Genomic DNA, 13,421 nt, shown 5'->3' with positions numbered 1-13,421 from the left:
CTGGGAACATTGACAAGGGGATGGGTGCGTGTGACTGTAGGAGCCTTGTATACTGGGACTGGGAAGACACTAGGTGTATTCACTCGCACAGGGTGTAACTGGGTTTTTAGGTAGTCACTGTGGGTGGCTCTTTGATGAGCATGATTGTTGTGGAATCCATTCTCAAACTGAGGACTGCACAGGTCCTTTCTGTGGTTCTTGTGGCAATGTGGGTGAATATTGTACTCACTGGGGCCAGCACCCAGACATTGGTCTACTTGGTGAAACTATGCCAACAGAGCTATAAAAACCTCCCATCTGATAAAAAAATAAATAAATAAAAGGAGATTTACCATGCCCAATTTGGGTGTCATCTTGGATACTCCCCAAGCCTGGAATATTGAACGGAGCTCTCTGACCACACCCGGTACATGCCTCTGGGTATTCACTGAAAGTGAAAAGTTAATGATGAAAAAGGAAATACAGCAACAGACACCACAAAAATAAGATGAATCATCAGAAATTACTACTAAGAGCATTATGCCAACAAATAAGGAAACCTAAGAGAAATGGACAGATTCTTGGACACATACAACCAAAGCAGAGCTATGAATACATAGAACACCTAAACAGACCAATAACAAAGATGGAATTTAAATCAGTGATGAAGACCCTCCCAACAAAGAGAAGCCCAGGACCAGATGGCTTCAATTCTGAATTCTGTAAGACATTTAAAAAAGACTAACTCCAATTCTTCTCAAGCTACTCAAACATGTATTGAATACATCATCACCAAATGAAATAAAATTGTTTGATTTTATTCTAAAACTGGAATGAATATATAAATCCTAGCATGGAAGTAATGTTTAGATTGCTTTACTTCTTGAAAAGTTTTTACCATATTGGCACAGAGAGAACTATCAATAGAGCTATTTTGTCTGGTCCCAATTACATGGTTACATGGATATATATATATATATATATATGTGTGTGTGTGTGTGTGTGTGTGTGTATGTATTTAGTCTTTAGTTATATGGTTATATAGTACATGGTTAATATATTATTTTCTTAGCAAAAAGGTTGGTTACTTAATCAGAGAAGACTAATATCCCTGTCTCTACAATTTAACCAAATCAGCAATTTATCATATTCCTACTACAGTGTGTTTTCCTTATTTCTTTACAAATGAGATTTGTAAAAAGAGTTTCCACAATTCTAAAAGGCATCATTTATATGTCATATTAGAAGTGCTTAGAAGAATAGTCACTTAACACCTGAATAAAACCAGCAGGAAATGGCAAATCCTTCTATTCTCATCACATATTAAATTCAATAAGACATTTAGATAGAGGTGACATTGCTACAGGTTATTCTTACTTTCATGTTTTCCAATCTATAATTTAATATAACGGTGGTACCTACAACCACAGCATCACACTATACTCAACGTTTTATCTTGATCCTCTAATATTGCCCTCTTAGCTTTTTACCACCATCTTCATGTATTACGTTAATGCCAGATATCTCTGGTCATCTCCTCAAAGCCATTACATTAGCATACATCTTTTGATTTCACTGAAGTTTTACAAATGGATCTCAACCTTCTTTATTTTATTGCATTAACAGCAAGATCCTCTGTACCTTGCTTACCCACTTTATTTTACCAGTACCCTTGTTCCCAAACAGGAATAAGTAGAACAAATTTGTCAAAGTCTTTACATCAAGGCAAGCATAGTGGGCAAAACTAGTTTTCCACCTCATCACTGGTAATAATTAATCACTGTATTTATATAGAATATGCATCAATTAATTTCTTCATATAGTTTCATTAGTCATCAAAATACGTCCCTCTGTCTAGACCATTTTTGACAATTCCTTTTCTTTTAAATAGCGCAGATTTGTTAAGGGACTTAAAGGGAGACTTAGACCCCAATACAATAGTACTGGGGGACTTCAATACTCCACTCTCAGAAACAGACAGATCATCCGGACAGAAGATCAACAAGGAAACAGTAGAATTAAACGACACTATAGCCCAAATGGATCTAACAGATATCTATAGAACTTTTCATCCTACACTTAAAGAATTTACATTCTTCTCAGCAGTACATGGAACCTACTCTAGGACTGACCACATACTAGGCCATAAAGCAAGTCTCAGCAAATTCAAAAGAATTAGAATCACACAATGCAGCTGCTCAGACCATAAAGGAATGAAGTTGGAAATTAGCAACTCAGGAATCCCTAGAGCATATGCAAACACATGGAGACTGAACAACATGCTCCTGAATGAACAATGGATCATAGAGGAAATCAAAAGAAAAATCAAAAACTCTGGAAGTAAATGAAGATAACAGCACAACATACCAAAACTTACGGGACGCAGCAAAAGCAGTGTTAAGAGGAAAGTTTATATCAATAGCTGCCTACATCAAGAAATTGGAAAGGCAACAAATAGATGAGCTTTCAATTCATCTCAATATCTAGAAAACCTGCAGCAAACCAGACCCAAATCTACCAGGAGAAGAGAAATAATTAAAATCAGAGAAGAAATCAACAGGATTGAATCAAAAAAAAATTACAAAACATCAGCCAAACGAGGAGCTGGTTTTTTTGAAAAAATAAACAAAATTGACACCCCATTGACCCAACTAACTAAAAAAAGAAGAGAAAAGACCCAAATCAATAAAATCAGAGATGAAAAAGGAAACATAACAACAGACACCACAGAAATAAAAAGAATCATCAGAAATTACTACAAGGACTTGTATGCCAGCAAACAGGGAAACCTATCAGAAGTGGATAGATTCCTGGACACATGCAACCTACCTAAATTGAACCAGGAAGACATCGAAAACCTAAACAGACCCATAACCGAGACAGAAATTGAAACAGTAATAAAGGCCCTCCCAACAAAGAAAAGCCCAGGACCAGATGGATTCACTGCTGAATTCTACCAGACTTTTAAAGAAGAACTGACTCCAATTCTTCTCAAACTATTCAGAACAATCAAAAAAGAGGGAATCCTCCCAAATTCTTTCTATGAAGCCAGCATCACCTTAATTCCTAAGCCGAAAAAAGATGCAGCATTGAAAGAGAATTACAGACCAATATCCCTGATGAACGTAGATGCAAAAATCCTCAATAAAATTCTGGCCAATAGAATGCAACAACACATCAGAAAGATCATCCACCCAGACCAAGTGGGATTTATCCCTGGTATGCAGGGATGGTTCAATGTTCACAAAACAATCAATGGGATACACCACATTAACAGAATGCAGAAGAAAAACCATATGATTATCTCAATAGATGCAGAGAAAGCATTTGATAAAATACAACACCCGTTCATGATGAAAACTCTAAGCAAACTGGGTTTGGAAGGAACATTCCTCAATAAAATCAAAGCAATTTATGAAAAACCCACGGCCAGCATCTTATTGAATGGGAAAAAGTTGGAAGCATTTCCACTGAGATCTGGTACCAGACAGGGATGCCCACTCTCACCACTGCTATTCAATATAGTTCTGGAAGTTTTAGCCAGAGCTATAAGGCAAGAAAAAGAAATTAAAGGAATACAAATTGAGAAGGAAGAAGTCGAACTATCCCTCTTTGCAGATAATATGATTCTTTATTTAGGGGATCCAAAGAACTCTACTAAGAGATTATTAGAACTCATAGAGGAGTTTGGCAAAGTGGCAGGATATAAAATCAATGCACAAAAATCAACAGCCTTTGTATACACAGGCAATGCCACGGCTGAGGAAGAACTTCTAAGATCAATCCCATTCACAATAGCTACAAAAACAAGCAAATACCTTGGAATAAATTTAACCAAGGATGTTAAGGATCTCTACGATGAAAATTACAAAACCTTAAAGAAAGAAATAGAAGAGGATAGCAAAAAATGGAAAAATCTTCCATGCTCATGGATTGGAAGAATCAGTATCACCAAAATGTCAATTCTCCCAAAAGCAATTTATAGATTCAATGCAATACCAATCATGATACCGAAGACCTTCTTCTCAGATCTAGAAAAAATGATGCTGAAATTCATATGGAGACACAGGAGACCTCGAATAGCTAAAGCAATCTTGTACAACAAAAACAAAGCCGGAGGCATCACAATACCAGATTTCAGGACATACTACAGGGCAGTTGTTATCAAAACAGCATGGTACTGGTACAGAAACAGATGGATAGACCAATGGAACAGAATTGAAACACCAGAAATCAATCCAAAGATATACAGCCAACTTATATTTGATCAAGGATCCAAAACCAATCCCTGGAGTAAGGACAGTCTATTCAATAAATGGTGCTGGGAAAACTGGATTTCCACTTGCAGAATCATGAAGCAAGACCCCTACCTTTCACCTTACACAAGAATCCAGTCAGCATGGATTAAAGACCTAAATCTATGACCCGACACCATCAAATTATTAGAGAACATCGGAGAAACCCTGCAAGATAGAGGTTCCGGCAAAGACTTCTTGGAAAAGACCCCGGAAGCACAGGCAGTCAAAGCCAAAATTAACATTTGGAATTGCATCAAAATTGTACCAATATGTTTTCAATCACTAGTTTATTTGCATTTCACTTAAAATATACATATATGTATAAACATACATATTTGCATTGAGAAATCATTAACAATTCTTTGACCTCAGCTTTGTATATATAAATGAGTATCTTAGCTCTATCCAGGCTCCTTGCATTCTGCCTGGTCAAGTTGATTTCTACTAATACTGGTAGGAATACAAATATAAAAAAATGCTGATGTCTGAAATTCCATCTTTAAACTAAAATTTTCCTAAATGTATGAATTATTGAATATCACTCTACAGGCAATATCCCCTATAGAAGCAGTATGTTTGTTTTTGTAGATAGAGATTCAAGCTGTGATTACTTTGGCTGTTTCACTCTTTAATTCATGTCAGAGTTTTCTTTTTATTCTGAGATCCAGCAATTTTTTTAGAATTTTTAATATTTTTCTGGCTTTTGTCCCTAAATAATGCATTACTGTGTGGGAACATCCTCTACCAGGAAGAACAGCTTTACTTTCATCCATCTACCAGAGTTATTGTGCATGGCACAGACCCACAAAGCCTTATCAACGTGCAGATCCAGAGGGCTAGGCTAGGATTCATTGATGTAAGTACTAACTTCAAATGGTAACCTCTATTAGAGGTATTTGTCAGTAAATATTGCTCAATATTTCCTGGTAAAATTTCCAACTACTACCTATAATTTTGGAAGTCCCTAGAAAATAGCTAATTTGCAAAACCTAAATTCTCTAATACAAACAGAACCTAGTTTTTAAAATAATCCACTTATGGGTAATGTTACCAAATTTTCACTGGAACCACATCCAAGGAAACAGAAAAGAAAGTGAATTCCTTCCCACAGAGTCCATGGACTCTCCTGACCACCAGTGAACTGGCACAGTCATGGCCAAATTAAGGTGAAAAAATAAACAAATTTAAAACGTATCTGTTTCCATCATAAAGTAACATTTTTATTGAGAGTGTAGAAATTTGAATAGGAAAAACTAAAAATTTTCTTTCATCCCTGTTAACATTTTGGTATATTTTACAAATGATCAATAAATATATGAAAAAATGCTCAATATCACTAGCCATCAGGGAAATGCAATTCAAAACCACAATGAGGTATCACCATACCCCTATCAGAATGGGTAAAATCCAAAACACAGAGAATAACAAATGCTGATGAGGATGTGGACAAAGGGGAACACTTACACACTGTTGATAGAAATGTAAATTATTGCAGCCAATGTGGAAAACAGTGTGGGGATTTCTTTAAAAAATAGAAATGGATTTGCCATAAGATTCAGCAATCCCACTACTGGGTACACACCCAAAAGACATGAACACATTGTATCAAAGAGATAACTGCACCACCATGTTTATAGTTATAGCCAAAATTTAGAGTCAATCAAGGTGTCCATCATCAGATGACTGAATAAAGAAAATCTGACGTATATATACACAATGAAATATTATTCAGTTATAAAAAAGAATGAAATTTTACCATTCACCTCAAAATGGACACAACTGGAAGACAGCATGTTGAGTGAAATAAACTGGACCCAGAAAGACAAAAATACTGCATGCTTTCCCTTATCTGTGGGAGCTAAAATGTGTTGTTTAATATGAATTAATGCTACAACTAGTACTCAAACAGTATTTTATACTTTATATTCTGTGTGGGTGCAAACTGTTGAAATCTTTACTTAATATATACTAAATTGATCTTCCATATATAAAGATAATTGAAAATGAATCTTGATGTGAATGGAATGGGAGAGGGAGCGGGAGTTGGGAGGGTTGCAGGTGGGAGGGAAGTTATGGGGAGCAAAAAGCCATTGTAATCCATAAGCTGTACTTTGGAAATTTATATTTGCTAAATAAAAGTTTAAAAAATCAATCAAAAAAGAAGGAAAGAAAAAAGAAAGAAATGTCTGTGGGCATCAGTACTGCTACAAATACAGTTTGGTAAAACTTTGTTTTATACTTTTATCAAACCAATGGTAAAGGATGTTATACTACTATAGTTTTAAAGATCTCTGGCTACTTTAAAATTTACTGTTGGGCCGGCGCTGTGGCACAGTGGGTTAAGGCCCTGGCCTGAAGCACCAGCATCTCATATGGGCGCCTGTTCTAGTCCCGGCTGCTCCTCTTCCGATACTGCTATGGCCTGGGAAAGCAGTAGAAGATGGCCCAAGTCCTTGGGAGACCCGGAAGAAGCTCCTGGCTCCTGGCTTCAGATTGGCACAGCTCCAGCCGTTGAGTCCAATTGGGGATCTGAACCATCAGATGCAAGACCTCTCTCTCTCTCTCTCTCTCTCTCTCTCTCTCTCTCTCTCTGTAACTCTGTCTTTCAAATAAATAAAATAAGTCTTTTAACAAAATACTGTATATGGGTAAAATGGAATTTTTCCATTCAATTATTGTTTATAGCTTGTTGTCTATACTCTCACTAAACTAGGGCCTTTTTGCTTTTTCTTGTTAAACTTGTTCAGTGACGTATTTGCCCTTTTCACTGCAATGTAAATTTAAAATATATTATCTCAAAAACTTTAAAAAAATGAGAAAGGGAGAGGAAAGGAGGGTAGAAAGAAGAAGGGGGAGGGAAGGAGAGAGAGAGGAGGGAATATAATTATTTTCTTAGAATTCTATTTACAAATCACATGGAATCTATGAAAATTAATTAAATACTAAACCAAAAAAGCATAAATAATCATTTAGTTTGTTTAGTTAATTATTATTTATTTAATATTTAACATTTTAATTATTTAATAATTATTATTATTTAGTTAATTATTTCAGTTTAGTTAATATTTTAGTATATTTCCTACTAGTTCATCTTATATATGAATTTTTTCAAATCATAACAAATTATTAATAAAGTTTTGTTAGCGTTACATGAAAACATTGTTGTACTTTCACAAACTCTTGATAAGAGCATGAATATGTTGACCAATTTGTTAACTCCATGTTACACTATCGATGACTCTATGTGTCCCACACTGTTTTGTCTTCCTGGCATGGAACAAGATCACATTACCAGCCTCCCTTACAGCTGGGTTGGGTCAGCCTATGTGACTGGGTCACAGCTCATGGAATGTTTCCAGACTAATGCAAGTCTCTTTTTTGAACTTATCCTTAACAACGGCCAGCGTGATCCTTCAGCCTTTCTTTCTCTTCTCCCAAATTCATCAAAATATCACAACTATTGATCATCACAGAAGTGCATGGAGTTTGAGTTATTGGTTGGAGAAAAACTGACAGAGCTCTTAAACTCATAATGTATTATGTCATTTGTTGGGTTAAGTCATAGAAATTTGGGAGTTATTTGTTACCGCAACATAATTTAGCATATCTGTTACAAATATTCAAATGGTTATTTTGGTAATCATTTAAAATATTTTTGCCATTAAGCCTAATAATATATAAAAAAGAAAGCTATCTCCCTCTATTTATTTCTTCATTATTCTTCTCAAGGCCCCTTTAACCTCTTTGTTCCTCAGGCTATAAATAAAAGGATTCAGCAGGGGAATTATGATTGTGTAGAATAAAGAATACAGTTTGTTCTGCTCTTCAGCGGGTGCAGATCCAGGATGCACATACATGAGGAAGAGAGTGCCATAGAACAAAGAGACAGAGAGCAGGTGGGCACTGCACGTGGAGAAGGCTTTGCTTCTGCCCTTCTCAGACTTCTTCTTCAGGATGGAAAACACAACATAGGAGTAAGAGATGAGAATAGTCAAAAAAGTAAAGACTTGTATAATGGCTGAAAAGATTACAACCAGGAGTATATTAACTGTAGGGTCACTGCACGAAATGTTGAACAGCTGTAAAATTTCACAGTAGAAATATTGTATGACATTGTACCTGCAGAAACTTAATTTAGCTAGCAAGCCCACATGAATTGCTGAGTGCAGAAAACCGATTATAAAAGACCCACTTATCAACCAAGCACAGACTCTGTTGGACATCACCACAACATAAAGCAAAGGGTTACATATTGCTACGTAGCGGTCATAGGCCATCACAACCAAGAGGAAACATTCTGTTGTTGCAAAGGAGCCAAAAAAATAAAACTGAGCAAAACAGTCAAAAAAGGATATTGCATGATTCTTTGATAAAAAGTTGATAAGCATCTTGGGAGTCACAGAGGAAGAAGTGCACGCATCTGCGAAGGCTAAGCTGCCAAGGAATGAGTACATGGGGGTGTGAAGGTGGGGATCCTTACAGATGAGAGCAATCAGTCCAAGGTTGCCCACTGTGGTGGTGAGGTAGATCGCCAGAAACACCAAGAACAGGGACAGCTGCAGCTCTGGACGATCTGTGAGTCCTGTGAGGACAAACTCCATCACCAGAGTCTGGTTTTCTTCTGCCATGTCTGACCTGGCCAATCACTAAAATGGAAGAAAGAGTGAGGTAACAGTCACTAAGAAGCATAGAAATAGTGACAGTTTCATGTGACTAACATATTCCTAAAAGTGCTTCTCATTTTATTAGTAGCTTTAAATTTTTAATTTTATTTGTTTTTTTTTTACCAACATTCAAAATTCTCTGAAATAAAAAAGCTTTGAAATGATGATTAACCTTAAGTGAAACATAAATTTCATGCCATATCTTTTTTAATTTAACAGATTTTTGTAGCTTGCATACACTCAAAATTCACATGAGAAATTTCCATTATCCCACAAAGAACTATAAATAGTAATAGTCAAAGCATTTTCATATTGAAATGTGATAAAGCCCTAAATCTAAATTCTAATGTATTGGTGTTAGAATAGACAGGAAGATTCATGCAGCAAAATAGAGAGCCCAGAAAGAAATTCTAGTACATACAAGGATGTATTAGAAGACAATTATATTTTTTCCATTCAATAGAAAAAGATGACTGATTTAATGGATTGTGCTCATGGTACTTTTGGCAGTTTCGAAGTGAAGATTAGGCACCTTACTGTTCAAGGAGAAACAGACTAGATATATCTATTATAAAATTGTTGGATAAAACACAATATATTCAGATTATAGAATAAAATTCAGTCATGAAAACAAAAAGGCTAAACGAATTGAATTGGAAATTATCAAGCTATATATTTATCTGAATAGAGTAAAATACAGGAAAGGGTAAATAATATATGACATTATATTGTAAAAACAAGCAGGGTTTTGAAAATATTTATTTCCTTGTTCAACTGAAAGTCAGAGTTACAGAGAAAGAGTGAAATAACTTCCATCTGCTGGTTCACTCCCGACGTGGCCACAATGGCCAGGGTTGAGCCAGGCTGAACCCAGAAGCCAGGAGCTTCATCCGGGTCTCTCACGTGGGTGTCAGGGGCCCAAGACTTGAGCCATCTTCCACTGCATCTCCCAGACCCTTTGCAGGGAGCTGGTTCAGCAGTGGCACCCACATGGGATGCCAGTGCCACAGGTAGTAACTTTACCCACTGCACCACAAGGCCTGCCCCAAGAAGTATATTTTTAAATCTCTCTTTTATGTAGAAAAAATTGTGGGTAATAGAACCCAAATGTATAACAATGTTTTTTTCTGGTTTGAGATTAGGTGTAGGAATAAAAGAAGTGAGGGAAAGGGCAAGAGGTGCAATCCAAAAAAGGATTCCACAAGGTGGGTGGGCATCTAGCCAAGCAGTTAAAATGCCTGCAGGACCAGCGTTGCGGCACAGCAGGTCAAGCTGCTTCCTGCCATGCCAGCATCCCACATGGTGCAGGTTCCAGTCCTAGCTACTCTACTACTGATCAGCTCCCTGCTAATGCACTTGGGAAAGCAGCAGTAAATGGCCTCAATTCTTGAGCCCTTGACACTCATGAGGGAGACCCGGATGGGTTTAGGTTCCTGAACTAGGCCTGCACCAGCTCCAGGCTTTGTGGCCATTTGGAAAGTGACCCGGTATATGGAAGATCTTTCTGTATCTCATTCTCTCTGTGTAACTCTGCTTTTCAAACAAGAAAAATAAATAAATAAATACATTTAAAAAGTGATGTCTGTAGCCCATACCCAAGTAAGAGGGTTTGTTTCCCAGTTCTAGACCATGGCTATAGCTTCCTTCTAATTTAGACCCTGGAAGACAGCTCTGATAGCTCAAGAAACTGGGTTCTTGCTACCCATGTAGGAGACCTGGATTGAGTTCCTGGGTCTTGGCTTCAGATCATCAGGCATATGGTTATTTGGGGATTGAACCACCATATGGGAGCTCTCTTTCTCTGTCTCTAAAATGAGTGAATAAATGAATGAATGCATGAATAAATAAATAAATAGCTTTAGAAATAATTCCACAAGAAAAGTACTATATGTCATGATACCTTTTACACAAAATAGTGTAATACATTTATATGTATGGTGTATATATATATATATGTAAATCATTAAAGGGATGTGTAAAGGAAAATGCTAGAGAAAATAAACCTTATTGTTAACTTTCTAGGAAATATTTTGACAGCAAAATTCCACTATAAGCTTAGTAAACCTGTAAACTTGTGTACCTACATACATACATGCAGAGATAGCACAAGAATATTATAAATTTCAAATGAATATGATCAAAATGAAAGTCCTGAACACTGTGAGTAGATGTGACTCATTTTTTAGAACTCCAAAGTTATCTATAATTGTACAAGATACAGATTTAATACAGTGACACGATTTTTAGAGGCTTGGTAATTTCTATAATGTTCTGTCTAAATTTATTCCTGTATTTTTGTCATTGTTATTGTTACAACATTTAGTGTTTTCATGAAATAAAAAAATTGAGTTCTTTTCCGTGATTTTATATGTCTATGGACAAACTCTAAAAAATGTTCTTGTGTTTACATATCCCTCTAGATTATCTTGAAATAAAAATAAATATTTTGAGGTGTCAAATACATTTTCATTTTAAGATAATACTTCTCAATATTTAAGAAACATGCAAACTTTTTTACTATGACAAAATATTAGAAAATCTTGGTGCAGCTAATTTAAGCAAAAAAATCTAACGTTCTAAGAAATAATCATAAAGAACAATTATGAAATGTAATTCTATCCTCACTGAAAAAAATTAATTAATTTTGAAATTCTTACCTCTAATTATATACCCACACAGAGCACTGTGTGTCCTAGCATACAAAATAGGTCCAAAATATTAATTAAAAATTAAGAACCATAATATATTTTTCTTTGACTAAAATGATGCAACTTTCTCTATAAACTCTATCATCAAATTATTAATATTCCTAATTTTAGTTCCTGCAATGTGTAATTTAGTCAAGAATCAGTAAGCTTTGTGAACGATTTCATGAAACTAATAAATTCTTAATACAATAAGTCATACAAACTGTAAGCCAGAAATTCCTATTCTGAGGAACTACAAATGAGATTTGAGTAGTAAAACTCATGTGTCAATTTTTAAAAACTGTAAACATTAGAAAATTAGCACTGAATGTGTTGAAGTTTTATTATGATGATTTAAATGTTTCATTTTTCACTCTTCTATTAATAAAAGTGTATTTTAAATATTTCTAATAATTGTATTACCTATTCAGTAAAAATCCTAATGGAAATATACATGTTCAGAAAGACATTCATTTTTGTCTGTCCAGATTTTCGTTGATGATTTAAAAAGTTATTATCTATCATTTTCATGTATAGATATTTTGTTATCCTACAGAAAGATTGTAAAACTATAATAACAAAGCTTACAAAAATCTCTGTACTCTTACCCAGTTCTGCAAGACGTTGAGAAACTTAAGATGTGCTTATTTTCTGTAAGTAAAATAAAAGGTAGAGAAATTAACCAGTATTATTTCAGTTCTTGAAAACTCCAAAATGGAGCAAGACAATATTTCTTTCCTCTATTTTCAAACCAATCCTTTAAAAAATTTTTAAATTCCCTTAATATTTCCAATGGATTCCCAGTGGGATTAAGTAAAAGTTGTTCTACTGGGCATTGTTAGCTCATCATTAAATTATCCCTACATAACTAGTTATAACAATTAAAAGTGATATAGAACCCCTGTGTTTTCAGATTTCACTATAAGGACATGTTTAAAACATGTCACAGAACAGTGTAAAATAAGCTTGTTTTCCTTGCTTTGTATCTCATAATAATGCCACAGATCAATGACCTTATAAACTTTGATTTCCATTTAGAAATCCCACAGGAACATGAAAGTTAATGTATCCAAATCTGAGATTAAGATTTTCCACTACTCTACTCCCAAATTGAGTATTCTTCCAATGCTCTTAGTCTTGGGGAACAGGGTTAACAAAAAAAGATGTTACGCAAGCCATAAATCAGAGACATAACCTGAACATTAACTTCATCCTTAACTCTGTTGTTACAACCACTGTCAAATCTCCTAGGTTTCTTCTGCTAGAGATGTTTAAACTGCAGCCATTAATTTAACCCCTGAAGTTTACCTCAAGGGATGGGCATTTGGTACAGTAGTTAGGTTGCAACTTAGGACACCCACACCCCATACTGCAGAACCTAGCTTGAGTCGCAGCTACTCCCCTTCCAACATAGCTCCTTGCTAATGCTCACACGGGGAGGCAGCAGATGATGACTCAAACAGTTGGATCCTTGCCACCGACAGGAGAGACCCAAATTTAGTACCAGGCTCCCAGCTTCGAACTGACACAGCCATGGATGTTGTGGGCATTTGGGGAGTGAGCCAATGGATGGAAGGAACTTTCTCTCTCTTTCTCTCTCTCTCTCTCTGTGTGTGTGTATGTGTGTGTGTGTGTCTTTCCGTCTGTCTCTGTCATTGAAATAAATTATGAAAATAGATAACACTTTAAAATTCAATATATATTCATATATTGCCCATACTTATTAGCCAACCTCTTGACTACACAGTCTACACCTGCCAACACAGTCTTCCAATTCATTTTCCAAGCTGACC

At 35.6% G+C, this 13,421-nt stretch overlaps 1 protein-coding gene across 1 annotated transcript; it reads right to left on the bottom strand.

The window, feature by feature from the left end:
* Positions 1–7,981: 7,981 nt before the first annotated feature.
* LOC100340680 (olfactory receptor 5AC1-like) lies at positions 7,982–8,914 on the bottom strand. The gene has a single exon (XM_002716746.3). It carries the CDS (start codon positions 8,903–8,905, stop codon positions 7,982–7,984), a length of 924 nt encoding a protein of 307 aa, XP_002716792.2. The 5' UTR covers positions 8,906–8,914.
* Positions 8,915–13,421: the final 4,507 nt, after the last annotated feature.

This window comes from Oryctolagus cuniculus, chromosome 4, assembly GCF_964237555.1.
Source record: "Oryctolagus cuniculus chromosome 4, mOryCun1.1, whole genome shotgun sequence".
Classification (NCBI taxonomy): domain Eukaryota; kingdom Metazoa; phylum Chordata; class Mammalia; order Lagomorpha; family Leporidae; genus Oryctolagus; species Oryctolagus cuniculus.
The sequence above is the reverse complement of the archived record's forward strand: the minus strand, read 5'-3'. Positions and strand labels throughout refer to the sequence as shown.

Bases quoted from the DNA above. Each gene is read 5' to 3' on its own strand.
- LOC100340680 (XM_002716746.3), bottom strand. From the start codon at position 8,905: ATGGCAGAAGAAAACCAGACTCTGGTGATGGAGTTTGTCCTCACAGGA.